Source organism: Mustela nivalis, assembly GCF_964662115.1.
Source record: "Mustela nivalis genome assembly, chromosome: 13".
Classification (NCBI taxonomy): domain Eukaryota; kingdom Metazoa; phylum Chordata; class Mammalia; order Carnivora; family Mustelidae; genus Mustela; species Mustela nivalis.
This window is the reverse complement of record NC_139032.1, coordinates 44,158,476-44,186,163: the sequence shown is the minus strand read 5'-3', so window position 1 is coordinate 44,186,163 and position 27,688 is coordinate 44,158,476. Positions and strand designations below refer to the sequence as shown.

The 27,688-nt window shown below is 39.3% G+C and overlaps 1 protein-coding gene across 2 annotated transcripts in view; it reads right to left on the bottom strand.

Moving 5' to 3' along the window:
* The window catches only part of LOC309846444 (ADAMTS-like protein 1), a 393,439-nt gene that overhangs the window by 324,852 nt on the left and 40,899 nt on the right, over positions 1-27,688 (bottom strand). For both annotated transcript variants that reach the window (XM_082695353.1, XM_082695354.1), the window contains exon 3: positions 12,850-12,895. In XM_082695353.1, coding sequence (XP_082551479.1) covers positions 12,850-12,895 — 46 coding nt within the window. The remainder of the gene's footprint in view (positions 1-12,849; positions 12,896-27,688) is intronic.

Below are 27,688 nucleotides of genomic sequence, written 5' to 3'. Positions count from 1 at the left end.
AATCATGAACCCAAGTGTCCTTTGGTAGTTTCAGTCCATGATGCCTAACAGCCTCTGGAGACCCGTTTCAGATAAAGCTCTCACTACAGGCAAAACGTCATCATTTCAAACCAAACCAAACCAAACCAAACTTCAGCTACTACTGTCTACACGAAGAGCACATCCAGGCTTCTGACATGAAGTTCTCTACCTGGCTTAGGGGCTCCTTCTCCTGTACAAGTAAATTTAGCCCTGGTTATCCCTTGGAAGGGGCTAATCATTGCTTATTTCTAGTTATGGATCCCAAAAGCCCGTGACCATCAGCACTGCTTGCCATCTTGTTCGTACACTCCATTTTTGTTATATGGACCTTTTACTCTTGCTTTTGAACTTGGCTGTGTCATTGGTTTTATTGTTGACACTACTGCCTGTTTGGAAACAGAGGGAATACCAAATTCATCTGAAATTCTCTTAGTTCTTTCCTTACACTTTCTTTCACATCTTTTTCTGCATGGAATTGTAAATATGTGTATTTTGGCTTTCTTGTCTTCCCGGCTTCAGTTTCAAAACATTTAAGGGTAGACAATCTTTAACAAATCTTTTTGTTGTCATTTGCTCCTAGCATAATGGCATGCACAGAGTCAATAAAGTTGAATGAAAGTCATAGGAAAGTACACATCAGCTTATAAGAAACGCTCTTGCTATTAGCCTTGCACATAAATATATATAAGATGGACACAGTTCTTCCCTAGAAATAATCAGAAACTAGAAGACCTTTTAGGAGGACTATTATAAAGCAGGGGGTTTCATACTCTTGTTTTGTTGCAGAGGTATTTCCACAACCCTCCACTCCCACGCCCCAAAAAATCTTATGTAAGAGCAGAGGCAATTGGAAGGCAGTAGGGGTGATGTTCATAGAAATCTGGCTGCTTAACCTTCACCACCCGGCAAGTAGGTCAAGGTGGCTCCATAGAAAGTTGTCTGAAAATTGTTTTCCAAACTCCAGTTCTAGAAGGATTGAGAGTTTTGTCCAAGTTGCTTTTCAGGATCTATAAGCATTCCAAGTAAAAAATTCCCAGCAGTATTTTGAAGGAGGAAAAAGAAAAATTAAAAAGTTATAAATTCCACTTTGTGAAACGTAGTGATACATCATTTAAAATCTTTTGTTTGTGGAGAGCAGGAGTTTTTCTAAGAATATATTGCTTGGGAGAAGGAGAATGGTACATTATAGGACAAATGAGCTCTGAAGGACATTTGCTGGGCAAAGATTTGAAGGCAAAGTCACCTAAATGATGCTTCACTTCCCCATCCTTCTGTGATGACCATATTTCACTCGGGACTCCAAACAGAATTTGAAGCCTAAGTTAAACGCACCCTAAGAGCCATGTGTAGCTTTGCTTATCATGAGGTTATAATGAAAAAAATACCTCCAAGATAGCCTCTGTAAGTTCCACAGTTTCTTTTAAAAAGCAGAAGGATGCTTAAAATGCAGAGAAAAGCATAGGAAGAAAAGATTCGTAGAAGCACAATACAGTATGAAAGTGGGCTAATTGAATAACGGCCTTCACTCAGAAGCTCAGCACAAAGGTCTGGGAGTGATCTCTCAGAGGAAAAAGTGTAGGAATTGATGGTGCCTGAGTTTCAACACATCTTGGTGTTAATTGGAAGAGTTGGTGTTGCTTATCATTTCGAGTCTCATGGAAAGCAGGCTGAGCACAGACAAGTATTTGCACGTTAGCAACCTATGCATCGCAGCTTGTTTCGTTTCATTCCACAAGGCACTCTGCCAAGGGAAGAACTGCAGTAGTAATTTCTTTCAAAGTCACTGTCAAATTCCCGCTTTGAGCTTCTCTCTGGGTCACCAGAGGCCAGCATGCATTTTGTGTAATTCAGAAACTGGGACTTGAGAGAGTAGGTTTTGAGAAGTATTGACTCCGTAAATTTATAGCCTCTTGACAGGAGAAGCTCAAAGGAGAGGGAATTGGGGATGTTTTCAGCAAGATACCTAAATTTGCCTCTTCGGTTGCATTTGAGCTGCACATTTAAAATTCTCAGCAGTTCCTATACTTCGACTTCAAGAATTGTAATTGCTACAGTAAACTTAATTGAATATCTCTTCTTCTAAAAAAAAAAAAAACATATGTTGTAAAGATGCTTGAGTCTTAACCCTTTAGTGTGGTAGTTTTGTTATTTGCTAAATGAGTCAGTCTATATCCTTAATATACCCTTTTTCATTGTGCTGAGAAGAACATGGATTTTGGCCTTATAGAAACCTAGCAGCACCAGTGGAACCACTAGATAAAGTATTTTATTTCTTTAAAGGTCCAGATACGTTAATCTGTAAAATCAAAGTAATAACTCTCAAGGTGATATGAGAATTAAATGAATTAGTCACTAGCACTAGGCCTGGCCCTGAGCAGATAGCCAAAACAATGGAGTTCCTTTCCAACCCTTCTCTTCTATAGATCTAGGACTTTGCCAGGATCCCTGTGAGGCATATGATCAGAGTTCTAGTCATTTTCAACAGAGATTCCTGCACAGAGAGGAGAAAAATGCTTGCCTGTGGTCCTGGAGCTAGCTGGGAGAGGCACTCACACCGGCTTTTCTAGTCTGATAAATCCCAACACTCTAGGAAATGGTAGACAATCCTTCAAACCCCTGCATCAGGTGAATCGATGAAAGGGTTTTTCTTCTCTTCAAAAATCAATCAAGCCAGTACTGGACCATTAACAACAAGACACACACTTGCAAAAGGTCTAGCTGACTTTTTTCCTCAGAGTTTCAATATAGCAAATGATCATGACTATTGAAGAAAACAAATTCTGGGTTGGTGGACCAAGTAGGAATTCCTGTCCATCCTAACAGCCTTAAGGAAGTGGTTGCTTGACCGTTAGCTATCTAGTCACAGGAAAAGAGCGTGGCTGTTACGTGAGGCACTCTGAGTTCTTATCATTTAGCAGAACATGTGTGAACTAGAACATGTGACTTCAGGGAGGCCAGCTCGTGTCACTCAAAGGCTATTTACAAGTGTTGTCAATGTTCCCTCTGACAGTCTCTGTGAGATGTTGCTGGCTTAGAATGAACTAACTGTGACCAGCTGAGGGGGTTAACTCCCCTACAGCCTTTAAATACACCAGAAGGATGTCAACAGCAGAAATTAGTCATAACAATATATTTCCTTTTGTATTTTCCCCAACGATTTGGAAATCTTCATGTTATCTTGAGTTAGGGATGAGGGCAAGATCATCCCCAGCTGAGGAACTTAGCTCTTTGGGAAGACCATTCCTTACCTGTCTTCGCCAACAGAAGGTGGTAGAAGGATCAAGAATTCATTGTTTGTCTCCCTTGCAGTTACACCACTGCACGGATTTTTGTACAGGAGTAGTGGGAAGTGAACACGCCTCTTGTTGCCACTTCATGACTGAGAAAACTGGGGCTGTGAGTCAAAGTCCAACGAACTTGCCCAACCACAGAGTGAGCAATGATGAGCTGCCCAGCCCGTGTTCTCCCCATGGAGTCGTGTTCATGTCACCCCCCGCCCCTTCCAGAGAGTAAAAAGTTGAGGCAGAGGCTAAGAAACACATTAAGAGAACACATTAAGGAGAAAGGAAAAGTAGAGAGAGACTTCGGAGGGGTCCGATAAAGACATGTCAGGAAAAGCATTAAAAAGAAAAGAAATGTGTGCAGCAGTCAAAAGAAGGCCTAGGGGAGAAGAAAAGCAGAAGGGCCCAACCCGCTGGGGAGGGAAAAATCCCCAAAAAACTTGGCTGGCTGCCTGGCAGCAAGCACTGTAGAGAGATCTATATCCACCAGATCCACCAAATGAAGGAATCTGTGAATCATTAAAAAAATGTTTATTTCTTTATGCCACAAATGATAAAACAGTTCGTCATAAAGTATGAGGGCTTTTTATTTTTTTTTTCCTGGAGTAATTGCTGCAGATATCTTCAACCATTTAATTCTAAAGGCTCAGCATTGAACTACTGAAAGAGAAATGATGTGTTCTGAACCCAAATCAACCTCTAGTTAGCCACATGGCATGCTGTATCCTTGTGCTTTAGAGATGAATTCATTAGCCGGCTGCTCAAACTTGCTTAGTGCTCATGCTGACAGAGGTTGGACAGGAACTCTGTCCGCAGGGAAACAATACAAGTCCCTTATCACTACTTACCTCCTTTTTATATTATCATTTTTTAAATTTAATATTAATATTTTATTAATATTATTAATATTACATTTTATTATTTTCCTTTGTTACTAATTTCAGCACAAATAGAAAGAATTATGATCCATGTCAGGAAAATCAAGATGTCCCTGAAAATGTGTTCCCTAAAGAACATCCTTTTGTCTCAGCAATAGTGATTCCCAATGTTGAAAGGAAAAAAACACACACACACAAACCATAAAGCCCTACAAGTAGTTAAGTCACCATTCTACATTCATTCTAGCTTTGTGGGAAGTTAGACTCTTCAATATCATTGGGGGGTGGATATTGATTGGTCTTCTGGGATATGTTTCTGAGAATATATAGCAATTCCAACCAAGCATTTGTCCGGCCAAAGACCAGCCAAGTGATAAAGCTGCCAGAGACATAATTGTTCAGCCTATGGAGTGGGCACTGTGTAGATAGTCTTGTTTTCTAGGGCTCCTGTGTGGCTCAGTCAATTAAGCGTCAGACTCTCGATTTCAGCTCAGGTTGAGATCTCAGGGTCCTGAGATCGAGCCCTGGGTGGGGCTCCCTGTTCAGCAGAGAGTTTCTCTCACCTTCTGCCCCTCCCCCTACACATGCATCTGTGCTCTCCTTCTCTCTCTCTCTCAAATAAATAAATCTTTTTAAAAGTCTGTTTTCCTATACTTCATCCACAGGAAGGGGCATTATAAGCCTGCACTTCTTTTTTTTTTTTTTTTTGTAATTTTTTATTTTTTATAAACATATATTTTTATCCCCAGGGGTACAGGTCTGTGAATCACCAGGTTTACACACTTCACAGCACTCACCAAAGCACATACACTCCCCAATGTCCATAATCCCACCCCCTCTGCTGGAGATGAGGACTAATATTCTTGTTCCAGGATATGTGGTAAAATGATCCAGAAAAGTTCTCCATGATATTACACAGTGAAGCTGATCTTCAGGAATTTAGAGTGACCTAATTTTCACTTTTATAAATAGGGTATTCTCCTGGAAAGAGTACTTTGCTGCAGAAAGGGGGAATTGAACAAAGAGACTGAGGGAGGGCAGAGTCAACATAACTGAGCATGCTCACTGCGTTGTAGAGGTTTCCACCTGTAACCCTCAGAAAAACTGTGAATTTTTCCCCCAAAGTTTAAAAACTAAATTTATATATTCCATGACTTTCAGACTACTTTGCCCTGACCTCATTTTCTTTTCTATATTTTTAAACTTATACCTGTAAGAGAAGAATACATGCGTTCATTGTAAAAGACCTAAAGTACTACAAAGGTATACAGAATAAAAAAAGGAAAGTCCTTCTTAAGTTACTCAAAACCTCTCTCTGCATAATGTCATCACTGTGATCAGTTTGATACGGTCCTTCAAGACCTTACGGTATGCCATATAACAGACAAACCTCAGCTGGAGACTTTTAAAAACTGACTGAGATCATATTAAAGATACTACTCCACAACCTGCTTCCTTCACACTTACTATGTCTTGGAAAAACTTTACAGGCTTGTACAGACAGACCCAACTTAATGCTTTTTAGTGACTGTAGAGTTTCCATGATATGGACGTACCACAGTTTATTTAACCAGCCCCTTTCTATTTGTTTCCAGTTTTTCAATTACCACAGACACTGTATTAACAAACATTCTTTGCATATATGTAAGAAGGGGATTTTTACAGGTAAGAAAACAGAGATGAATGAATTGTTTCAAAAGCATGTAACTACTAAGTGGCAGCCCACTGAGAGATTAATATTTTTGTAGTCCTTCATGTCCATGGGTTAAAAAATGAAGTGTGTCCTTTAAGTCGCTCTCAGTTCCTAGCCACACATCTCGATGGCCTCTCAGAGATGGCCATTATAAGGCTAAATGCACATGTGTAAGGATAGTGGAGGCTAGCTGCTATTTTGTCATATTAACTTACAACTGAAGTCCTAAAAAAGTTACGTGGGAGAGACATGTGCTGTCAGAGTTTAAATTGAGAGTGCTTCCTGTCTCAGGGAAGATTACTATAGAAGGAAAATTCCTGCTCTTTAGCTAGGAGAATCATTAAGGAGGGAATCATGAGTAGATCCTACAGGAAGCACGATTCTTAGGTCCAGTGCTCCCTAGTCTAGTCAGCCTTGTGGAGGACCACTCTGGATGCCCAGGGCTCTCTCTCTGGAAGTCCACTGGAGTAGGGGGAGGGTTTTGAACATTTATTAGGAAGAAACCAACATTCTTTCCCTCAGAATTTCTTTCTCAGGTAAGAAATGTGTTACTTGAGGTTAAGAGAACCTTCCACTGCCCTTCATGTATTTCAGTCTGAGACTGACTGGCTCTGGGGACTAGGAGAAGAGAGAAGAGAAATACACAGGCAGGGGTGATTAGAGCAATCCCCTTCCTGTCAGCCTCCTGGTCCTCTTGCAAACAATGCCCCTTAAAGATGACACTTGGGGGTATGTTCAGGCTCCTCAGCACAGATAAGCACCTCTTTCCCTGCACCATACCTGGTACCATTCCTCATAAACTGACCTACCAGAGCCTCAAGAAACTGGGTTGGTTCATGCCTCCCCCTTCACATGTACTAACGGGGCCACAAGGTCAGGTCAGAGAGAATTTTCTGACTAACCCCCACCCCCCAACAGCAGTTCCCCCCATGTCAGTCTTTATGCCATCCCTGCTTGATTTCCTTCAGAATTGTTCACTCCGAAATTGTCACACTTCTCTTTATTTGTTTATAACCTGCTTTCTCTCACTAGAGAGTAATCATGAGAGCAGGGGCTTACCTTTCTCTGTAGCTAAGATGCCCCAGTGCCTAGAAAAAGTGCGTGGGACACAGTGGGTCACAGCAGAAATTGTTCAACAAACTGCATTTCCATTTTTTATAACACTCTTTCCCATTGTAGCCTGGAAACACTCCTATCATTTTGGAAATGCTCCACTCAAATGTTTTATTATTTAGGATTTCATCATTCATTCACCAGATGTGTTGAATGCCCACCATGTGATAGAGGTTGCTAAGCTTCATCTGTTCATAGCCCCTGTCATATCTCAGCAATTCCATCGATTAAGTCATTAGGTCCAAACAACTCAATAGGTATTTGCATCTTAGTGACTTAGTAGCTATTTGGGGGAGGGGGGAATATATATATATATATATATTTGTTCTTTTTAAGAAAAATTAGCTTTTATTTCATTCATAAATAACCAGGTTTACTTAGTCTTGGTTAAGTTTGCACTTGTTGAGTACTGCAATACTTCTCAATGTATGAAATTGGATTGGACAATGACACCCTCATCTCCAGTCCCATGTTGATTTTCTCACGGTACTTGCCTTTTTTTGCCTTTTTTTTTAAGATTGTATTTATTTATTTATTTATTTTGACAGCGAGAGAGATGAGGAGACAGGGGGAGCAGCAGGCAGAAAGAGAGGGAGAAACAGACTCCCCATGGAGCAGGGAGCACAATGTGGGGCTCTATCACAGAACCCTGGATTCATGACTTGAGCTGAAGGCAGGGACTTAATGGACTGAGCCACCCAGGCATCCCTCTCAGTCCTTGTTTTTAATCAAAGCTTCAGGAGAACTGGGTGTGGGGCAAAGATGTTACAGACAGGAATATAGCACGATCTAGTAGTTTGCAGAGTGCCCAACACATATCAAGAATTGCTCTGGTGGGGTACCTGGGTGGCTCAGTGGGTTAAAGCCTCTGCCTTCAGCTCAGGTCAGGATCCCAGAGTGCTGGGATCAAGCCCCACGTCGGGCTCTCTGCTCAGCAGGGAGCCTGCTTCCCATCCTCTCTCTCTGCCTGCCTCTCTGCCTACTTGTGACCTCTAGCAAATAAATTAAAAAAAAAAAAAAGAGTTGCTGTGGTTCCTTTGAAATATTTAAAATATCCCAGGGCAGCCCTGTCAGGTGGCTGTGTCCCCTGATACACTGTTTCAGAAGCCGTTGTTAGCTACTTCATGCTAGACACTGAGTATACACTAGTGAGAAACCAGACATGGATCTTTCCTGACCTCTTAGCCCAGAAATCCCTGCCTACTCACCTCTAGAAGAGTTCTGAAAGAGATACAGAAATGTGGTTTCCCAACTTTAGTCTTAGAGATTTTTCTTTTTTTAAAAATAGTAAAATGTGGTAGTGGAGCAATAAGACCTTGATAAAGAACTTGAGTCCCATCAGCAACGTTGCTCATTGTGGTCACTGTTTCCTAAATGTCAACTCTTGTGAAGATTAAGGAGGTGATAAATAAACAGTTCATAAGTAACAATCTAAACACTTTGAAAGTCAATTTAATATGCCTACTTAAGATTAAGGGGCCCAGATTTGAGGTCTAATTTGAATAAGCATGAAGATGTGAAGGGTGCCAGGGAAGATCTGAGACCTAAATGACCCACTTGAGTGGTTTGCTAGTTGACACCTATTGTTTTTCCCAATAGTAACCTCAGTCTTTCCTTCTAGGGAGAGATGGCCCTGCCATTTTCCTACAAGGGAACAGGGACTGTGAAATGGGAAAGGTTGGATGCTCTATGTCCTTAGAAATTAAAATAGTCTACTTGGAACAGCTAGAAATAGTAGAAGGTAGCATGGGGGTACCCGGGTGGCTCAGTCAGTTAAGCACCTTCCTTCAGTTCAGGTAATGATTTTAAGATCCCAGGATAGAGTCCCACATAGAACTACCTGCTCAGCAGGGAGCTTGTTTCTCCCTCTCTCTGCTCCTCCTCCTTCTTATGCTGTCTCTCTCTCAAATAAATAAATAAAATCTTTAAAAAATAAATAAAATCTTTAAAAAAATAAAAAAGAAGAAGAAGGTAGCATGACTACGAGGACTAGGCAAACATCATGGGAACTTTCTTTATTGACACTGTCTGTGTCAATAAAGAGTAATTAACAAGGAAACCATCAAAGTACGTGAACTGATTTTTCAGGCAACACAGAAAAATTAGAAAAGCAAGGCCTCTTCAGCCTCGGAGAATAAGGACCTAAAGAACTGTCCTATGTGGCACCTACAAAGAATAGGAAAAGAGGGTGAATCTGTGGAGAAGAGGGTCAAAAGAGCCTCAGGAAGCTGTCAGGAATTAAGGACTGACCCTGGAGGCTTAGCTAACAAGAGACCCTTGAGTTTTTCCAAAACAAGTATTTATTTTTAAAAGCAGAATATTTAACTGAATTGCCCTGAACTTCTTAGTTTGAGAAACTGGAATGTGATTATGAAAAGATTCTTTCTTAAGGGATTTTTCGTTTGCTTTTTGGCAATGCTGCTTCTGTTGTGGCCAAAAGCCAGAAAAAAAAAAATAATAAGCTTTAAATGATTTGAAAACTTCAGATTCTCATAATAAGACTCAGGGTCAGTTTGATTCTACAAGTTATAAAGAGTTGGCGCAGGTAGCGCAATGGGTTTTAAATAAAATTAGGTCAGAGTCTCAGCGTCCATCTATTCACGAGAATGCTCATAATGATAGGAAGGAAATTGTAGGCTGCTTCTGAAGAGCTTTAAGAAAAGGGTAGGCAGACATCTGCTCATGATGCTTTAGGCATTCATCTGCATAGGAGAGTTTGGACCCTTTCCATTATTTTAAAAGCTCTAAAGAACCCGAATGGACATTATGGAGATTCTTAAATAATATCAAGGGAGTTAAAAAAAAAATAACATCATGGTAGTGATATACAAGCTATCACTACATTAAAAAGGATAATAAAGAAAACCAATGAGCTAAAGTATATTTCTATTAATCATTCTTTTATACCATTTCTAAAAAAAAAACTCTGTCAATGCCATTTTTTTTTGAAATTCAAGAACTACAGATTTAATTTTTTTAACCTACTGGCAGTTGAACCTATGCAGTTCCTAGTATCCTCAGTGGAAATAAAGAAATGAACTAGGCAAAATTTTCCACTGAAAAATAACTCTGACTCCCAATGACCATGCCTTCTAATTGCATGCACTCTCTCCCTGGTTGGGGGTTAAAAATATATATATATTTTCATTCACCTTGGTCTCTCTCTCAGCCTGTCTCATCTGTACTCTGGCTGCAGGTCACCTCTAAGGCCAGTTTTTCTCTATTCCTGCCCCAGTGCCTTGCTGTACCACTGGACTAAGTCCTAACACCCTTCTCCCCTTGTTCTCCGCCAGATCAAGTTTTTTGGCTTTAGCTGAACCCCTCTTTGACACCCAACCATTCCCTGTTTGCTTTTATGGTTTCCACTTGATTCCCCCAGGGGCTGTTGTGGGCCTTCCTGCCTACGTCTTCAAGTTCAACTCACCTCCTCCACCTTCAGCAGGTGACTGAGAAAACTCTACAGAGAAGCTTGAGACTGTGTATCCCGCGCAGCCTCAACATTTCTTCAAAGTCTTTCTAGTTCCTCATGCTTCCTCTCTCAGTTTGCTTCTATTTTCTCAGAGTGAAGCCTATAGTCTTTTCCTTTACCAAGATTCCTCTTCTTATTACCTACTATTTCCTTTGGGAAGGAACTATTCCTTCACCTCCTCAGATGATCAGTCTCTCCTTTAGGTCAACTTCTCTCTCAAGGTTTACTCATTGCAAACAGACTAATTACCCACCTACCTTTATGGGACTCCACAGATGATGAGATACCTCTGTGAATACTAAGAATAGCTTATACCCATTGATATTCTTTTTTAGCCGCTGTGATCTCGATTTTTGTTCCTAGTACATCATAGAAATCATTGCCCCAGCAGGCTTTTTTTCAGTGTTCAACCTATCGGCAATATTGATCCTACTGAACACCTTCAGGAATTCTTATTTCTTCTGCTACTTCTCTCATGGTTCTCTTTGCGGATTACCTGGCAGTCTTTTTCTTTCTATCTCAATACAGGACTTCTCTCCTCTTATGATTTTACATGCTCTACCTAATGAATTGCTTCCCAATCTTCAAATGTTATACATCTTATTTGTGTTTCTATGGCTTGTGCCTTGATCCCTTTCCCAAGATCAAATCCCCATCGCACAGCTGACTATAACACCTACAAGTCCAGCCTGCATGTCACACTCCATAGGGTCCTTAAACCAAACTTGTCATTTCCCTCTCCCAAACCTCCTCCCAATGTTCCTAGTTTTGGTCATGATATCCACCATTCTTTCAGAAGCCGGACTATTCATTTAAATTCAGCAAATTTCTACCATATGCTTAATATGTGTGAGTCAACAGTTCCAGGCATGGGGGGATAAAGGGGACAAGGCAATACATGACTCCTATCCTCATAGAGTTTGCATTCTAAAGTAGGAAAACAGAAAACAGACAAGTAATCAAAGAATATAAATTTTGGTAAAGACTAGTGCTACGAAGAAAGCCAAAGTGCTGCAAAGGAAGCCAGGTTGCTGTGAGACACGGGTTTGGGCAGTGGGACAAGCAATCAGATGAGGGGACCAAGGAAACCTCTCTGAGGAGGTGACATTTGAGATGACTGGAATAAGGAAAAGGCCAATCATGTAGATAGTGAGGAAAGAGCTATTCTAACAGACATGGGCCAATGCAAGAATTCAAAATTTGTACACACCCCTCTGTTTCCTTTATTCTCACCTCAACTCCTCTTTCTAATTTAAATTGCTTGTTAGGTCTTGGAAAGTGACCTTGATTTTTATCTCTTTCATCTATTTCCTTCTGGTTTAAGACCTGATTGCATCCGGCTCCCCATCATTTCCTGTTCCAGAACATCCCTCCTATCATTACAGAATTAATCTTCTCGAAGTGAAAGAAACTACAATACCGTCCTTTTGCTCTAAAGCCTCTAGTGATCCCCCATCATTCACTGAACTAATATAAGCCTGGAAGAGTAGCATTCAAATCCATTCAAGGTGTAACCTCAAAATATATTTTTCCATTATTTTCTTCCATACTGCTAGGCACAATCCCATCCAAATTTGTGTGCAGAACACACCTTCAACATTTTGTGTCCCCTTTACTTGGACCGACTGTCACCCCCTCACACTCATTGTGGATCTGTCACAGCCCTCCTGGTCCTCTAAGCCCCATCTAAAACTTTTTTTTCCTTGAAGACGCTTTAGATGTCTCTCCATTTTTAACCCACAAAGAATTTTATCCCTTTCTTAGAGCATTTGTCATACTTTGTGCTAGAATGTGGTTAAGTGCACATCTATCTTCTCTCTCTGCATCTCTTACTTTATCACAGATGTTTCCAGACAGTGACCACATGTTATTTTCCCTTGTACTAGTATAGTGCCTCACACAGAGTTGGCATGGAACAGTATTTGTTGAATGGATAAATGAACTTGTCAAATCTGAGTTTGATCAACTAATACTTATTTCACAAGACCCCAGTAGTTTCCTTTTTATCATTCCTCTTATTGGTTCTCAAGACACTTAGATGTGAAAAGTCCGAAAGCAGAGAAGAAGTACAGAATACAGTCCCTATTTTGAAATAGTCTAGTTAGTTTCAGTTGAAAGTTTGTATTGAGGAACATTAAAGATACCTATTTTTTTTCAGGTTGCATTATCACTATAGGGTGAGAAAAATAACTTACAGAAACACTAACTAATTTCTTGTTCAGGCTACATGAAACTGCTTAACGTTATTTAGTTCTTAAAAAAATATAATATCTGTAGTTTAAAAAAAGTTTGCTTTTCAAGTATTTTGTTTGCATTTACTGAATTTTAAAATAGATTTTATTCTAAAGCTTTAAAAAAAATACATTATCACAGTCACAGAAGCTCAATACTTACCACATTACTGCATGTTCTGTATCGGATATTTCTTCCCTCACAGCTCCTGGAGGACAAAAAGAAAAAACAGATTCATTATTACCTGTGAAAGGCTCAAAATTGAATCTATTTGCTTATAAAAAACAAGTTTCAGGGCACGGGGGTGGCTCAATTGTTTAGCGTCTGCCTTTGGTTCAGGTCATGATCCCAGGGTCCTGGAATTGAGTCCCACATCGGGCTTCCTGCTCAGCGAGAAGCCTGCTTCTCCCTCTCCCACTCCCCCTGCTTGTGTTCCCTCTCTCACTGTGTCTCTCTGTCAAATAAATGAATAAAAAATCTTAAAGAAAAAGAGAGAATAAAAATAAAAACAAGTTTCTCTTAATACAAGTAAGAGTCTTTTCTTCTGAGTAACAATGTTCTTAGGAAAGTTCCTATCAAATATTAAACAGCAGACCTCCAGAAGTTGTGTGTGGAAATGGATTTCTCCATGAGGGCGGAAACTAAGCATTCATTTTGCTTCCAGAAATTTTCAGAATAAGTACTTACAGTTAGTGCTTATTTAACCAAATAAATATTAATGCAAGGTTTACTGAAAATGAATCCTGCCTTCCTAATTATTGCTGGCATAAGACTGAAGAGATGTTTCACTGAACAAATGTATGTCTGGAATATGGTAAGAATGGGACTTGATAAACATGTCTTAAAATTACACATGGAAGGACATGAAATCTCATAGTTCTTAAAGAATTATTTTTACTTCTAAAATACACAGTCATTGTAGAGGTTTTGGGAAAGAAAGTTTACAAAAACAGAATCTCCCAGAACTGCTTCATCTAAGGATAATCCCTATTATTTTGATTTTATTGATTTCTTCTCAGTGCAGAGGAAATCACATCACCTATGCCATTTTGTAGTTTGGTTTTTCCACTTAAAAATTTTTGGAAGCATTTTCCCACACTGTTAAATAACTTTAAAGACACAACTTTGAGAGCTACATAATATTCCGTTAAATGAGATAACATAATTTGTGTAAGCATTCTTCCATGACTTGTCATTTAAGTAATTTCCAATCAGCGGTTTGATAAATGATAGTGTGATAAACTATGTCTATGTGTATGTTTTATCTAAGTTTCTGACTATGGCTGGTAGGATAGATAAATTTCTAGGGGGGAAATACTGAAATAAAGGGAATGAGCTTTTATAAGGCTTTTGATAAATATTGCCAAATTGCATTCCGTAAAAGTTGTATCATTCCACACTCCCATCATCATTACATGGGAGGTTCATTTTACTCAATTTCTATGAACCAAACCAATTTTTAATTAAATATTCAAAGATGACACTTAAAAAACAAGGATAGCAGTACTCTGCTCTTTGTAAAATAAATCATACTTTTTTACAAAACAAGTAAAAATATGTTATAAAATGCTGAGAAAATGATTATACTAATAACCGATAGTTATGAAATCCCAAGTATATTTCTAAGGTTGTTGTATGTATTAATTTATTTAATCCTTTCAAGAACCCTGGGAAATAGGGCACTATTATTATACCTATTTTACAGATGAGAAAACTGAAGCTTAGGAACGTTAAGTAACTTGCCCAAATCTCACAAGTATTAAGTAGTAGAGCTGAGATTTGAAGGTAGGCCATCCAGCTTCAGAGCTTACACTCATAATCAAAAGGATTGACCACTACCTAATTTACTTGTTTATCCAGCAAACGTCCACTGAGCTACTATGTGCTGGGCAATGCATTTACTTCTCAGAATACAAAGAAGAATGAATATGATTTTGTCCTTGGCCTTAAGAAAACCACTCATGTCATTATAATTCAGTGTAGGAAAAGCTAAATAGTATGTATTAGGTCTTGGGGATGTTATCAAAAATAGAATAGCATCTGAAAATACAATTACACACAAGCTATCTTCAAGAAATAGAAAGGTCCCAGGCCTAAGGACCTGACTGTGATCAGTCTGAGGTTATTAACATGCATTAACAATAGAATGTGGGAAAGGCAAGGAAGGGCTGGCCAGGCATTACAATCATAGAAAAGAAGAGAATGACAGAGATATATGGTTGTCAGTGCCCCCCCCAACAATGCCCCAGGCAAAAGGTCAATGAACATCATGTCCTCTAGGTCCCATTGGCAAGGCTGTCGCTATCATGATATAGACACCTCATGCTAATTTTGGTGATGCCAAAGAATGCTCTGTTCATCCCAGGAACACCCTCATTATGATGCCATGTTGACCAAACATCTTGCCAAGAATGATCTGGTTTCTCAGGACTGCTGAGAGGCAGACTGTGCTTGTCATGCTGATGGGGGTATTTTGGTTCATGTAGTAGTCCTATTTTTCATTGTAAGTTACTAAATACACTAGCATTCTAGTTTGAAACATTAATCTCATGGACCAAGTCATTGTGAGCCCACCTCCAAGAAAAGGATCTGTTCTCAGTATGATTGCTGAAATATACCTGATTTATGAGTCTAAAAAGATGATAACTAGGCTCCAGTCGATAGTAAATTTGCAAGGTGATGAATTCTACAACCCAGAGGCCTCAGGTAGCATGCCATTTAGACACTGGTCTTGGCTGAATGTGGTAAGTTTTTCAGTTTTGCAATTCGCAGTACATAAGTGACATGGTGTAACAGTTCAGAGCACCCACTTTGAAACCAGAATCCTCTTTCTGGAATCTTGACCTCTTCTGCAGTTTCAATTAGCAATAATCGCGCCTCGGATAAACCTCATTGGCTACGATACTGCCACTGCGCAAAGCTTCTTCTGCAGTTTCAATATCCTAGTTCTATCATCTGTAAAATGGGATAATATTTCTTATCTCCTGAGATTATCATGAAGATTAACTGAGTTAGTATCTGTGAAGCACTTCCTATGGTACCTAGCACACAGTAAGAATTACATAGACATTTGATCAATTAATGGCATAATAGCTTTAAAAATATAATAAATATGGAAAGAAGGTTAAGAATATGTAGAGAAGAAACCACAGGCAAAGGCATAGACATATAAAAAGGTCTGGCTTGGTTTTCCTAGAGTTGGGGGTTTATATGGGGAACTGCAGATGAGAGAAAAACCTTCTAATTTTGAACTTGGCAACAAAGGGGAACCACTAAATGTTTTAAAACCGAGGAGACACAATGACTTCTTGCTTTTAAAAAAGTGAACTCTGGTGTTAATCATTAAGACCTTAAGACTCTATGCTTTTCACCTAATTTTATTTTCTTTTCCTAGCCTTATCCCCCAAAAGGAATAATGAAAACATTTTTAAATTAGGAATTTGAAGATGTAGGTCATAGACTTTGCTCTTCTCCTTGTATAAGCCTGTTGTCCTCTCAAGGTCTTACCCCTCTCATAGGTCTAATGTATGTTGGGATGGTGAGGCACCAAGTTGTGATCACAAGCTGAGATAATTTATAAAAGCTCTGTTCAAATGCCAAGGAGATAATATCAAGATATCATTTACTGAATATCAAACCAAAACAAGCAGAAAAATACCCACTTCATTAACCTCAACGAGCCTTTTCCAATATATTTGCAACCACGAACACACGTTTTTAAAAGCATCCTTGAAAAATAGGAGATGGGGCACCTAGGTGGCTCAGTTGTTAAGTGTCTTACTTTGGCTCAGGTCATGATCCCAGTGTCCTGGGATCGAGTCCTGCATTGAGCCCCGTATTGGGAAGAGCGGGAAGCCTGCTTCTCCCTCTACCACTCCCACTGCTTGTGTTCCCTCACTTGCTGTCTTCTCTCTGTCAAATAAATAAATAAAATCTTTAAAGTAAAAAACAAAAATAGGAGATGAAGGCACATAATATAAAAGACTGATTAAAATCCTTCTTATTTCACAAAAGCAAAAGCAAACATAAAACAAGGAGAAATACTTGCTGCAATTTTCAAAGAATGTCTAATAATTGTCTAACACCTCATATTGATTTACAAATAATTTTTCCCCTGACTTAAGCCTCGCCTTTACTATAGAGTATTACTTTATTTATTTCACTTAACTGACTGAAATATGATTTAAAGTGGTAATGCTAGATTTTGGAAAGGTCCTCATTACTGAAAGACATTATGAAATTGTGGGTAACAATAGTAATTCTAGCCTGCATGATATATTGAGTGCCTTCTGTGGGTATCCGAACCAGGGTTCCATATTCTGTGTACATTATCAGTAAGCTTCTGACAACTCTCCACGTTTTTATTATTCCCATTTAATACATGAGAAAATTGAGAAGAGAGAGAACCAGGGACTGGAACCCAGATTCGTCTAACTCTGGAGCATGTAAAACAACAAAAAAAGAACAAGATGTGCTTAAGAGGTGTAAAATATTGGGGCACCTGGGTGGCTCAGTTGGTTGGGTGTCTGCCTTCTGGTCAGGTCATGATCCTGGAATCGAATCCCGCCTTTGGCTCCTTGCTCGGCGGAGAGCCTGCCACTCCCCCTGCCCGCCTATCCCCCTGCTTGTGCTCACTCTCTCTCTCTGACAAATAAATAAAATCTTTTAAAAAAGTGTGTAAAATATTAACACTAGGTGAAATCTGGGAAACCAAGCAGAGAGTTGGCCTGGGGCTTAACTGCACCTTATTGTTACCGTTATCCATTTATCAGCTGCTCTTCAGTTCTGGTAAATTCACTTTTAGTAAGTAAAAGATACCTACACACACACACTGTGTATCGTGAACCTCTCCAAGAGAACCTCTATGAAATGTAACATGAAAAGAACTGCAGGGCAGAGAAGCTTATATGTTTTAAAAGCTCAAATTTATTAAACCTGAATATAAATTTTATTTAAGTTAATGAAGTGACTATTCCACCACACGGATTTAATTCATGCCAAGTGTGAATTTCTTCATCCAAGGCATTTATCTGGGCACAAAAGCTTCATTTGAGGGTCAAGCAGTAAAAAATATTTTCTTCCTTTCTTTAGCAGTTCATTAACTAAAACAGCCAAATGGCTTCCTTCACATCTAAGCAAAATAAAATTCACCTCTGGGAATGAAAACAGAAATTTCAATCCAGAATGGTTTCCAAAGCACGTTATAGTCCACTGATAACAGAGATTTTTAAGTAAATGCATCCTTTCAACTTAAACTATAGAGAAGTTTCAGGGCTGTGTTTAGTGAGGACTGTACCAGTTAAGGACTGGTACCAGTTAAGGACTCAGAACTGGTTCAAGTATGAAAGAACAAAATGCAAATATTCAAATATATTCCAAACCAGATTTGTAATGGGAAGTTCCTTATTTACTTACTTACTTACTTACTTATTTTAGCACTTTAGTCCTAGCCAGTCATTAATTTTGACTTAATTCCTCCTCTCAAAAATGGAAATCATCTCAATCACAAGCTATTATTTCTGAATTATTCAGACTTTAATTCACTTATAATGAGATTAGTGTAAGCTTGAGGCACAGTTTATTGGTCTCTCATTAACACACAACAAACCATCCAAACTCTTCCAATTCTTAAAATCCTGATATCTTAGTTTCAATTACTATAATTTGACAACCACAGAAGAGATAAATTACCAGGGAAAATGAAAAGCTCTTTCCAGGCTTTAGCAATTTGTTGGTCCCATGCTTCCCCATCCTCCCACTTACATCATTTAAGACATTAAAAGAGGGAGGCATATTCAACTTATCTCTCACTAAAAACTGAAAAAAAATTTAAAAAAGAGTAACGCACAGCCATTTTTACCTCAAAATTGTTCTCATTTTCTCCCTAAGCAAACAGATTCTTGTGGGGACATAACCAGACTCATCCTTGGTGACAGTAAAGAGTTTCAGGAAAATGTAGTAACTGTGTGTTTCAGACTCCAGGATTTCAAAATACTGCTCATGGAGTTTGCCTTTGTTTTCCCAAAACCAAAGAGGGCTGCTCAAAACAGGTGACAGTCAAAACAGGTTACAGTATATCTTGGAATACCTGCTGGCTCTCAAATATGGACTTGGGCAAAGAACTTTAAAATATGACTGTTCATCTGCTTATGCTCTCTTTTTAGTTACCTGGAAGGAAACCATGAACTCTTCACAAGAGAACAGATATAAAACCATATCAGCAGTTCAAGCTGATGGAGGGACTCTGGGTCCTTTAGATTGTGGATCCTAAAATGAGCATAGATTAGACAAGAGAAGCAGACTTACAGCTGGAACCAGGATTTTGTGTAGTACTGGAGCATAGTTTTCCTCTCTTACTTCAATTTGAGCATTACAGTATCCGCTGGTGTCCCCAAGGAGCCAGTTAAAGCACTTCTATATTTCTGGGATTTTTTTTTTTTTAAACAAAGACCTCAAGAGGAATAACAAATTCTGAGAACACTTAAGAGGACCAAGTACAGATGCACCATTGGTCTGCTTTTCATTTTCCACAGACACATTATCGTAAGAAGTTCTTTCAGGAAACAACACTTGATACTAATCAACTTGGTCATTAAGAAGGAGGTTATTGATTCTTCTCCTACCCACTTAAGCCCCCATGTTGCATCACCACTTCCTCATATCAGGGAGATCTTTCTCTGCTTGACTTATTTCGCTAAGCATGATACGCTCTAGTTCCATCCATGTTGTCGCAAATGGCAAGATTTCATTTCTTTTGATGGCTGCATAGTATTCCATTGTGTATATATACCACGTCTTCTTTATCCATTCAACTGTTGATGGATATCTAGGTTCTTTCCATAGTTTGGCTATTGTGGACATTGCTGCTATAAACATTCGGGTGCACATGCCCCTTTAGATCACTACGTTTGTATCTTTAGGGTAAATACCCTAAAGTAGTGCAATTGCTGGGTCATAGGGCGGTTCTATTTTCAACATTTTGAGGAACCTCCATGCTGTTTTCCAGAGTGGTTGCACCAGCTTGCATTCCCACCAACAGTGTAGGAGGGTTGGGATTGGGAGGGAGACAAACCATAAGTGACTCTTAATCTCACAAAACAAAACTGAGGGTTGCTAGGGGGAGGGGGGTTGGGAGAAGGGGGGTGGGGTTATGGACATTGGGGAGGGTATGTGCTTTGGTGAGTGCTGTGAACTGTGTAAACCTGGCGATTCACAGCCTGTACCCCTGGAGATAAAAATATATGTTTATAAAAAAAAAATTTAAAAAAATTGCAAAACTAAAAAAAAAAAATAAGGAGGTTACATGAACCTCTGGACACTGTGTATAAACCTATCCTCAGATGCTCACTGTCCTCATCCATGGGTCAAAACGGTGATAAATCCTAGGGTTTAGAAGAACTAGAGTCTGGACATCACAGATGGTTGGCAGTGATCACGCCTTGCATAGGGGAGAAGGAGGAGTCAGAGGACATTTAAGTGGTGGGTGCCCTAAGCCCCATGTTCTCTTCTTTCCTTTAGCTCTGTTTTACTCTTTTGTTTAAGAAAAGTAAGCCTTCAGTGTTTTGCATTTTATTCCATGTTTAAATCATTATTAATTCCAGTTTAGAATGTCTTTCATGAGAATCAAAGTGAGCCTGGTTCATGAGGAAACTTTCTTGGTGTAGTGCTTGATCCCAGCAAGAGGAGCAAGTTCAGCACCACCCCTTCTTCAAAAAGTATCTACCCAGAAACAGAATAGAATGGTAGTTATCAGGGACTGTGTGTGTGGAGGAATTGGGGAGATGTAGTTTAAGGGCACAAACTGGCAACTGGTAGACAAGTAAATGGTGGAAATTTAATGCACAGCCTGGTGATTGTAGATAAAAACACTGTATCATAAACTTTAAAGTTTCTAGGAGAAATTGTTCCCACCACAGAAAAGAAATGATAACTATGTGACATGTGAGAGATATTAACAAAAGTGGCAATCATATTGCAAGATACAGATGCATCAAATCAACATGTCGTATGCCTTAAAATTTTTATGCTATATCTAATAAGAGGTTAATATCCAAAATATAGAAAGAATCTATATAACTCAACAGAAAAAAGGGAAGGAAGGAAGGAAGGAAGGAAGGAAGGAAGGAAGGAGAAAAAAAAAACCAATTTAACTAAAACATGGGCAGAGAACATGAATAGACCTTTTTCCAAAGAAGACATCCAGATGACCAAGAGATACACGAAAAGATGCTCAACATCACTCCTCATCAGAAAAATGCAAATCAAAACCACAATGAAATATCCCTTCACACCTTCACAACCGTCAGAATGACTAAAAAAAGATAAGAAATAACAAGTATTGGTGAGGATGTGGAGAAAAAAGAACCCTTGTGCTCTGCTGGTGGGAATGTAAACTGGTGCAGCCACTGTAGAAAACAATAGGATGTTTCCTCAAAAAATTAAAAATAGAAATACTGTATGATTCAATAATTCCACTCCTGAGTATTTACTGAAAGAGAATGAAAACACTAATTTGAAAAGATATAGGCATCCCTATGTTTGCTGCAGCACTTTTTATAATAGTGAAGATAGGGAAGCATCCTAAGTATCCAATGACTGGTGGATGGGTGAAGAAGATGTGATGTATATATGCAATGGAATATTATGCAGTCATAACAAAGGAGGAGGTCTTATCATTTGGAACAACACAGATAGACTTAGAAGATCCTATGTTAAGAAAAATCATCAGCCTGAGAAGAGAGCAAAGACCGTATGATTTCACTCATATGTGGAATCTAAAAAACCAAACAAATGAATAAACAATCAAATAATAGAATCAGACCTATAAATATAGAGAATGAGCTGATGATTGCAAAAGCAAGGTGCCTAGAGGATGAGAAAAATGAGGGGGAAAACCACCAAACCAACACATTTTATTGTATACCTTGAACCTCTACAATGTTATATGTTAATTATACCTCAATAAAAACAGATCTGCAGATAATCAGGTTATCTGCATGACCAATATATAGTCATTATATACCATACCTCTGAATAATTGGAGATGTTCTAGTATGCATCCCCAGTGAGTGCTTTATTAACATTAATATTTGAGAGAGAAAGAGAAGGAGCAAGACCAGGGGTTTGAGAGAGAAAGAGAAGGAGCAAGACCAGGGGTTAGGGTTGGGGGGAAATAGAAGAGAGGGAGAGAGAGAATCTCAAGCCCTGACTCAGGGTTCCAACTCATGACCCTGAGATCATGACCTGAGCCAAAATCAAGAGCCAGATGTTTAACTTACTGAGCCACTGGGCACCACTAGATAGGAAATATTTTTAACACACATTTAAGTAGTGCATGTTTACTCCAGACAGACTTTGAATCTCTCTCTACCCACCTCCAACAGCCATGAGCTCCCAGACCTATCTCAAGTAATAAGAAACTTGCTTACAAGATTCTCCATAACAAGAAATGTTTCGAGCACCTGGGTGGCTCAGTGGGTCAAGTGTCTGCCTTTGGCTAAGACTGTAATCTGAGTCCTGGGATTGGGTCCCACAGCAGGCTCCCTACTCAGCAGGCGGTCTGCTTCTCCCTCTCCCTCTTCTCCCCCCCCCCCATGCTTGTGCTTTCTCTCTCTCTCTCTCTCAAATAAATAAATATAATCTTAAAAAACAAACAAGTAATGCTTGATCGATGATACTTGCTAAAGAAAAACAGATCTTAAACATTAATAAATCTCTTTGACCTTCTTTGTGGCAAACTTCAGTGTTTTTCCTCCTTGAGGTTAAATCTCCTTCCTTCGACAAAGTCACCTAAATTGTAGAAATAATGCATCTGCAACACATACAACCCGCAACGAAAAAGTACCCTTGAAACAAGGGAAAGACAGGTCTTGTGTGCTGTGGGACTTTCAAATGTAAGCATAAAAAATATCTCTTCTTTTAGGCATTTAGTTGAAAGGTCCTCACGTTCACACAGGATGCCCTGTTCATTTTGGACTGCCCCTTCTGCGTGTGATGTCTCACGTGGCTCAAACAGATTAGGGCTGAGGGAGAGATTTATTTTTTTTTCTGAGTAGATAGATACACAAGCCAAACTATTATGACAGCTTGATAAATGTAGCTTTTGAAAATGCTTTCTGTCGTAATAATACAACAAACAACAAGGAGGCAGGCTGCCAGGCACCATCCATCAGTAGGTGAGCTGGCTGGGAACAGACACAGCCCTAGTGTCGCACTAGCTCTTCTCCATCTGCCAGACGCTCTAACGTGGCCTCAGATGCCAAAAGAACAGTTGGCCTAAAAGCTGCATTTTCAAAGCAATCTTAAACAGAATGGGGGGGGGGGCAGAGACCCAAATTTTAAAAATGGTGCCATAAATGGAGACCTCGACTTTAAAGTGTTCCTTTGGCATAGACAGCATATTTTTGTAACCTTAGTTTTATAATTCACCACTTCTGCTCTATACTAATCTCTCATTATAAAAACATTCTGAATACTCTACCAGCTTGGAGACCTCAGTTCATGCATACAGAGGGGGTTAAAACTTCATGTCAAGAACTAATTCAATATGAATGGAGATGATGTAGGTTTGGAGAAAACATTCTGAGAAGACATTCCCTCTGCTTGTTTGATCTTTTCTTTACCATAGGAAACTAAGGAAATCTTCTCTAACCTTTACAGATTCTCTAGCAGCAGCTAAGAGGCTGCAGAGCTGTTCAATTAAAATTTAGACTCACGTGAGGATATTGTAGGCTGGATTGTGGAGTTTATCCCCTGAGTTTCAAATTGGTTTATTTGCTACTACTATGAGTGTTTGGTGTGTTCTTAATTACAACTACAAAAATCCCTGCCAAGGGTTTTTTTTTTTCCCCCAAACAAGTATGATTTTACATATCTCTGCCTGTTCTTCAAAGACAGGCGTGTTACAACAAGGCATTGTGTTCTCACAAATATGGGTTGAGGTTCTGAAAATGAGGAGTATGCCCGTGCAATCAAAAAAGCCGAAAGCAATAACAATGACAATGTAAACCACAATGATCATGCCCAACTTCTAATGATGCCAGAAACTGCTCCAAGCATACCGCTCAGAAAATTTAATGAGAAAACGTACAGTAAGCAGTCTGACGGGGAAAATGAACCCTCGTGCAGGGTTTCTGGCAAACAAGCTTTTGTATAAGGCTCTCAGATTCATAGTCTCTTAACACATTTATTGAGCCTCCAACCTGAACCAGTACTATGAAAGGCATTGGGAAAGATAGAAAAATGAGGACCTTTCTGACTCTTTCTATGTCATAATTTCATTGGAAAAAAATCCACACCAGCCCACGTAAAACACACAAGTGTCTACTTCATAGTCAACAACTAGTGGGTATGGTCTGGATACTACATGAAAAAGGAGTTGGACAAAGGGACAAGCTGGTGAGAGAAAAGTACTTAAAAAGATAGTATTTTAAGTACGATGTCCCATATGGGCCCCATGTGTCCCAAGAGTGTGATGGAAGAAGAGGTAACTCCAGAAATAGCCCTACAACAGGTTCCTGGCCCTAATATTCTATTCAATAAATGTGTCCAACACTGAAGTGGGCAGGTACCTGCTGTGTGCCAGGCAGAAGATCTAAAGATAAGCACGATAAAACCTGTGCCCATACGCTGATCATGTAGCAGGGGACAATGCCATACACATAACTCTAACACATGCCAGGTCATGGAAAGGAAACTCAAAGTGGTGGGAAAGTATAGCAAAGTGAGACCGAGGGACACAGCAAAGGATGCAACTTTAAATAACAGTAAGAGTTTTGCTAGCTGGTCATGGGCACGGAGGGATATCGTAGGTGACAAACAATGTGGTCAGGTTTTGAAAGGACCAGGAGAGTCCTCTAGCTGTCCAGGGGTATTTTCACTTTAAAAAAACAAAACACGTTTTTTGTTTCTTTTATATGCTTTTCTCCCCCTGCCGTCTATGTCTCTGAGCCCCAGTACTTAGCAGAGGGCCTGGTGTATAGTTAGCACTCCAGGAGCATTTTCTGAGTAAAGAAAAGAGGGAAGGAGAGAGGGAGAGAGGAAGGTCAGGAAGGGAGGAAGGGAAAGTGGGTCAAAGAAAGAGAGAAGCTGTAGAACAGAAGGAAATGCTATCCGGAGACCACAGAGAACTTTTGGTCTAATATTTGCTCTAAGTTTTGACCCTGGAAACCTGATTGGAATCTTTCTATAATAAAATGAAGATGAAAAGTGTAAAATGAAACAAAATAGTTACCAGAGGAAGGAAGCTACGACTTTTTTTTTTTTTTAACAGATTCTGTTTATTTTCACCTATTTACTCAAAGTTATATTTGTTACCATGATGCATTTGTTCCCTCTGAAAGACGGCGGGGTATGGGGTAGGGGGATTGCTGCCTTTGGCTCAAGATCCACTAGCAGGAAGGACATGTACTTTTTTATACATATACACATGCCATAAGGTTTGCAAATGATCTTACATTTGCTCAGTAGCCAAAAGAGGCAAAGAATGAGAATAAAAACAAATGTGTTTTAGCAACATCAAGTCCAACTTTTCCGTCTTCCCCAGGAGGAAAATGTATATTATGAAACTCTAGGACTCTCACAACCTCACCCGACACAACCCCGGACCTGGGAATTTATGAATTATTTTGGCTACAGACAAAAGCTCTTCAATCCGCTCATATCACCCAGATGTCTGTTGCAAGATGGGGGCCTGGAGAATAACAACGTTTTTCTTTAAAACCATTCATATTAAGAGCAGCCTTTGTTCCTCTTCCTATCTGGCAGCAAAATGGGTTTTGACTGCATATGTGGAGGAGAAAAGCTCTCTGTCTCAGGGTCACACATTCAATTTTAGAGTTGAAGGACACCTTAGACATTTGTTGGATATAAATATTTATTGAACACCTATTCTGTTCCAGGCACTGCCCCCTTGACATCATAAACGAGCAAATCCCAGAAAAATTGAAAACCCTATCCAGTGTCACATAGCTAGAAAATAGTGGGGTCAATAGTAGTAGTTTAAAAAACTAAAGGGGACAGTCTACAGAAAAAGGTAAAAGGTTCTCACAGAGACAGTGAAACACACTATTAGGAGAGCCAGGTTCCCAAACAGGTGACTTTCTCCCACTAGGAAAAGATATCAGTCTCGACCCGTAAGACCTACCTGAAAGCCCAGAGGTAGGGATTGGCTGTGCAGCTACTTAAGGTTGGCCTATGTAGTTATGGGTTTCAGCTGATGATTGTACATGAATGTGATGTTACTTAGTATTCTATATTTATTCTTTTTGCCTCCAGGTAAAGTATCCTTCCCCTAGTGTATGCAATTCGGATATCCCTGGTCATAATATCTGGTGTCCTTTTAATTTCTATCAATCTCTCATTCTTTCTCTTTATTCTTCTCCTGCCTGCCCCATCCTTCTTGCCAACCCCCTCTCCCCCAGAGGCTGAAATTAAGCAAAACAGTTAAGGTTAAATAAACTCCTCTTTTCTATTGCACATATTGGGCCCAAACAGATGACAGAATTCGAGTACTATTAGGAAGCCTATTAAGGGTAATGATAGATGCTGAATTGAAGGTAGAAAGTTAAACTCCATTCTATGGATAGGAAATTTAATGAATCAAAGGGAGGTAGATCTCTGTAAATCTACATAAGATACCCAGTTACTGGGCATTAACTTAGTCATTCACTAACAACCTGGAGGCATAAAGAGTCATAAAACTGGAACGGAAAAAAAACTTGAGAAATCACTTAGTCCATTGCCAATTTGGGCAAGGTTGACCTTGACTAATACTAGACAATTGTGTAAGTACTCAGAAGAGTCGTTTTCTTGGCTTGCACAAGTGTAGGGAAAATCACTACTTCTATGTCCTGAGAAGCTGGTGCCCAGGACTTTCTTCCTATGCTACAGATTGGATCATTTCCTAGAATCTTGAGTGAGGAATCAAAACTTATATGAATTTCTTTATCAGAAAATCTCTTCTTTTCTTTATTGCCCCAATCTCTAAATTCCCAGAAGGCTGAATCATTTCACTATCATCCCCTTCAAAAGAGCAGCACTTTTGGGACACCTGGGTGGCTCAGTGGGTTAAGCCGCTGCCTTCGGCTCAGGTCATGGTCTCAGGGTCCTGGGATCGAGCCCCGCATCGGACTCTCTGCTCGGCAGGGAGCCTGCTTCCTCCTCTCTCTCTGCCTACTTGTGATCTCTCTCTCTGTCAAATAAATAAATAAAATCTTAAAAAAAAAAAAAGCAGCAATTTTAACATTGGATATACACTAAAATTTTTTGAGAGTTTCTTAAAATTTTATTAAGATTAGGGCTCACCTGTAGAGATTTGAGTTTCATTGGTTTTCAGTGGGGCCCAGGTGTGTGTGTGTGTATTTTTAAAGATGTCTAGGTGATTCTCAAGTACAGTTGGGATAAGACCATTGCTACATATGTATTACCTAATTGCAGAACTGAGTGAAATTCTCTTTTGAAAATATTCTGCAACTATAATCAGTAGAAACTCAAGTAGGAACTTAATAATTTGGTAAATCCCCCAAAGGAGATGCTTGACCTTTTGGCCTTTTATCCTTAATTATAATTGCCTATCCATGGTACTGTTCACTAAGTATTTATTAAGTGAATGAATGAAAATTGAGGAGATTCACTCTTAGAAGGTTATATGTTTTCAAGAATTTACCCATTTCTTCTAGGTTATCCAATTTGTTGGTATGTAATTGTTCAAAACAGTCCCTTACAGTCCTTTTAATTTCTGAGTCATCCATTATAATGTCTTCTCTTTCATTTCTGATTTGCATCTTCTCTTTTTCCTTTAGCTAAAAGTTTGTTGATTGTTTATTTATCTCTTCAAAAAACAAAAAACAATTTTTCTGTGGTTTTTCTCAGTGCTATTTGATTCATTTCTGATCTCATCTTTATTATTTCTTTTTTTTCCTGATAATTGTGGACTTGGTCTGTTTGTTTACTAGTTCAGACTAATAATTAATAAGAAGATTGAATCAATAATCAAATATCT